The sequence below is a fragment of the Rhinolophus hipposideros genome (genome assembly GCF_964194185.1).
Source record: "Rhinolophus hipposideros genome assembly, chromosome: X".
In the NCBI taxonomy this organism is placed as follows: domain Eukaryota; kingdom Metazoa; phylum Chordata; class Mammalia; order Chiroptera; family Rhinolophidae; genus Rhinolophus; species Rhinolophus hipposideros.
This window is the reverse complement of record NC_138046.1, coordinates 98,087,114-98,091,632: the sequence shown is the minus strand read 5'-3', so window position 1 is coordinate 98,091,632 and position 4,519 is coordinate 98,087,114. Positions and strand designations below refer to the sequence as shown.

Below are 4,519 nucleotides of genomic sequence, written 5' to 3'. Positions count from 1 at the left end.
CCCTCCCCCCACTCCCCTTGTAATGTAAAGGCCTCCACCCCGCCCCCCAGCCCTCAAGGGAACTCATTTCCAGGCCCCACCCAAACCTTCCGCCCAGCCTTGCAGCCCAACAGAGGGCGTCCTCCTGGTCCATCCTGGGAGTTTGCTGAAGTACCTGGGAACGCCGCAGCGGACTCAGCTTCTGGCTGTCCTGGTCGCCTGCTCCTGGGACTCTCCAAGGCCCAGCCGCCGCGTTCGCCCTCGCCTAGGCCCGCACCTCCAGCCATGACGACCGTGCCGCTCCCGTTTGTCAGCGAAAACTACCACCCCAAATGCGAGGCCGCCATCAACTTCCAGATCTCCCTGGAGCTCTATGCGTCTCACATGTTCGAGACCATGGCCTCTTACTTCAACTTCGAAGACGTGGCCTTGCAGCCCTTGGCCCAGTTCTTCCTGCAGCAGTCCAGCCAGGAGCTGCAGCATGCCCAGAGCCTGATGTGGTTGCAGAACCAGCACGGGGGCCGCCTCCGCCTGCAGGGTATCTACAGTCTTGACCCCAGCTGCTGGAAGAACGCCTTCACTGTCATGGAGTTTGCCTTCCACCTGAAGATGAGCGTGAACCAGAGCCTATTCAACCTGCACCAGCTCGCCACCGAGATGAAGGACGCCCACCTGTGCGACTTCCTCAAGAGTCACTACCTGTTCCAGCAAATGAAGTTCATCAAAGAGCTGGGGGACCACATCACCAACCTGCGCAAGATGGGAGCCCCGGAATCCGGCCTGGCAGAGGACCTGGGTGCTAAGCTCACCCTGGGCGACAGCGACAAGAACTGACCTTGGACTGCCTTCCCCATAGCCACTGGGTGACTTCCCTGGTCACAATGTTGAGCGTGCACTTTGCAGAATTTCCCCTGCAAAACGTTTTACCTTTTCCTTCAAGTTTTGCCATTTTTTTTGAATAAAGTTAATGGTTCTTGAATAAATAAAGGTCTCCGGGTGATTGGTGTGTGCAAAACCGTCACCTTCTTGGGTTTGAAACAAGTTTCTGGGAGCCTCTCCAGCCACGCATGCCCCATCCACCTGCAGCTCCGGATCTCCGTGGATGGAGCGAGAAGGTATTGAATGGGTCCTAGATAAACACAGTTAAGCTTTGCATTATAAACAGGGTGGTTTGTGGGGGTGGGCTGAGATGGGTGGTCTGGGACCCTGCGATCTGTAAGTGTGTGCTCGGTAAACGAATTAAAAAATGGTCTGAAATCATGACTGTGATGGCCTGTGGAGGAAGAGTGCAGGGAATGGGATTGGGCAGGGATTAAAATAAAGTGGTTCTTCCCTTTATCTGAAATGGTATCGATTTATTGAGGTTGCAAATTGGGGACCTTGGAAGCCAGATTGCCATAGTATGTCTCTGGCAGGTTAATAATGGGCTACAGTGATAATGTACCTGTGGATAGGTCTGTCCATAGACGGGGGGTGACTTTCTGTGGGCACCAATACTGGGCATGTGTGAGATTTCTAGTTCAACTGTATCGTTGCTTACTATGAAGCAACAGGGTACCAAAATAACAATAACAAATATGAAAAATTACCACCAGAGGGCTGAATATATGAAATCATGAATTGAGGTCAAAATTGTGATGTTGAATATTAAGTAGAATAAATCCCCCCGAAAGTTAAATCAGTGATTCTGGCTGCTTTGCAGAATTCAGAGGGTAGAATGGGGAAGCTGAAAGAGCACTTAGGAGATAATACAGCTGGTGCAGGTGAGAGAGGTTGAACTGGAGTGTAGGCTGAAAAAATGAGGAGACATAGGAAATTCTAGACAGATTTGGATGAATCAACAAGATTTCCTTACGGGTCAGAGGTGAGTAGTGGGACTTGAGTAAAGTAACGCATGTTCTGTTGTTTGGACTTGAACACCCGGATTGAAGGCATTGCTATTTATTAATATGGGGACACATGCAAGAGGACACGAGGGGTGGGGAGGCATGTCCTGTAAAATCTGAGGTGTCAGTTAGCATCCAAGTATAAACGTCATGCAGGTAATCAGAAAAAAATGAATCTGGAGCTCAGGTGAGATGTCAGCTTTGGAAATACAAATGGGAGACATCAGCTATAGGGGGCGCTGAGTACTGGTGGTGCCCTGGCTGTGTCTGGGGAGACTGGTGGTACCCTAAAAAGCCCAGGAAGTCTGGCTGTGCCCAGAAGGACTGGTGGTGCCCTGAGATACCCTGGCTGTGCCCAGAGAGCCTAGCTGTGTCCAGGATATTGCATTCACCTCCAGGCTTCTTGCACAGGGCCTCGCAGAACACACTGGTGGCGTACATTGTGAAGCAAGACCCTGTAGGGGTGGAGTGTAGGGACAGAGCCATGAGTCCAGTTTCCAGGCTCTTGGCCTCATGTGGAAAGGTGCTGGCTCAGGTAGTAAATGGCCATCAATTGTGATTGGATGGCCATCAACTGTAACCAGTGAGCCATTGGCCACTAATATAACTACCGTGGCTACGCTAGCATCAAATGGTGGCTAGCAAGAAGATGGTGGCTGAGCTACCAAGCCCGATTGCAGTTAGCAAAGTGAGGTTGGTTGACAGAGAGAAGTGGACAGCAAGTTGCGGATAGTGTTGCTCCTGCTTCCTGTGTCTCCAACCCAGCTGCCCACGAGAATATAGTGGTATGACTACCCTACCCATGGCTCCGTGGGTGTTCCTTTTTGGTCTCACCATATCCTGTGTTCTTATGTGGGGAGCAGGAACAGTGACCCCACGTGGCACCCTGCATGACCCCTCATTCCAGACCAAGGCCAGCTACATCTGCTCAGAGATTATCTCCAAATCAGCTTGTTCCTAACCTCAGTGTGCCCTCTGGTTTCTCCTTGCAAGATGTGGAGAGGAGATAGCCTATTACCTTGTCTTCATGGTTATGGGTAGAAAGAAATTATTTCTCAGTTAAAAAAATGAAAAGATTCCTTAAGGAAATGGTAGATGTACTTCTTGTTGTTTTTCCTCTTCCCCTTGAAAAACAGCCCCTCTCCAGTGTACTCTATTTGACCAGATGAAACCTGCACACCCTTAAACCCTCAGGTTGTCCTTGCCTGGCAAAAATACTCAAAACAGGTTTCTTCTGTGCCTGGTGTGGTCACAAAGATAAAAGTTAAAAATTACAGATTTGCACGTCTTACCTCCTACACTTGGCTAGCTTGAGACTATGTAAAGTTTGCAGATTTGAACATTTACTAATATAGAGAGAAGCTTATTACACATTAGTAATTACCTTTCACATTTGTCATCATTGTACCTTAATACTTTCTTTTAAGTGAGGATTATGTCCTTTTAGCTTAGTTTCCAGAAAATGCTCTTGCCCCTTTCCTCTTCTTAGTCAAACTTGACATTTTCATATTTTTTCACACTACTGTGAGGACCACTCCTCTCTCTGACTTCGTCTGAGATATATAAATTATCGTTCTCCTCTAGATATGAGGAAGCACAGGGCGAGCATCTATATGTATTTATAACTAAATTGGCTGACAATCCTCCTTCTTTCCTGTATTGGAGAGGCAGTTTGCTGTAGTGTTTCTGAACCTCACATTGCCTGGGTTCACATACCAGTTCAGCCACTCACTAAATTGGGTGAATATCAGCATGTTATATAACGTCTCTGTGTCTCAGTTTCCTCACATAAAATAGGGATAATAAAATTGTTAATAGCATTTGGTTGCCAAGGAGATTAAATGAGTTAATATTTTTTAAATGCTTACAACTGTACCCGGCACATACACTACACATATTATTCCTAAGCGGACATTTATTGCCATCATCATCATCATCATCTACTCCGGATTGCTGTGTGGGGTTTATGCTTCAGGGAGAAGGTTTCATGTCTATACTTTGCTACTGAAGGTCTCTCTTGCATTTCCACCCACGATGTCGCCCTCTCCATTGAGAAGGAGAAATCCTTCATAGCTGCTTGGTTGTCAGGTGCTGCCAGGACCCAGGAGGGTAGCTGGCTGTTTGCAGCACACTCAGGTTCCAGACTAGAGGCGAGTTTTCCCGTGACAAGTTTCCCTGGTAATCCCCGCGCCATTCTGCTTCAACCAGCTTTTTTTGGAAATGGCCCCCTATAACACTTTTTGTTTCTTCTTCCCAAGCCCAAATTCCGCCAGAACTACATTGGACTCCTCAGAGGTGAGAAAGAGTGAACAGATAAATTGCTAATCCTGATCCCACCATCATCTGCATGTTGGGACCTGAGTAGGAGAGGGAGGAGTCAGGGTGCTGGGGAATGGGAGGAGGGGACCGCATTCGGCCACTGAAAAAATAATCATTACAATCCTTAAATCACTATGTACTTTGCATGAGATTCTCAAGCTTTGCTGTACATTAGAAGCAGCTGCAGACCTTTTAAAACTCTCCACGGTATGGACACAACCCGGGCCAAGTACATCAGTCTCGGGGGCGGGACCTAGGCTTCCCTGGGAATTACAACCTGCCTCTCAAAGTGTGTTGTGTGAACCGGCTGCTTCAGCCTCTCCTGAGAGCTGGTT

At 48.2% G+C, this 4,519-nt stretch overlaps 1 protein-coding gene across 1 annotated transcript; it reads left to right on the top strand.

Moving 5' to 3' along the window:
- Positions 1 to 264: 264 nt before the first annotated feature.
- LOC308494746 (ferritin heavy chain-like) lies at positions 265 to 813 on the top strand (the record flags this gene model as incomplete). The annotated part of the gene is made up of 1 exon (XM_081042668.1): positions 265 to 813. The coding sequence occupies one exon, from the start codon at positions 265 to 267 to the stop codon at positions 811 to 813; it is 549 nt and encodes a 182-aa protein (XP_080898794.1).
- Between the last annotated feature and the right edge of the window lie 3,706 nt (positions 814 to 4,519).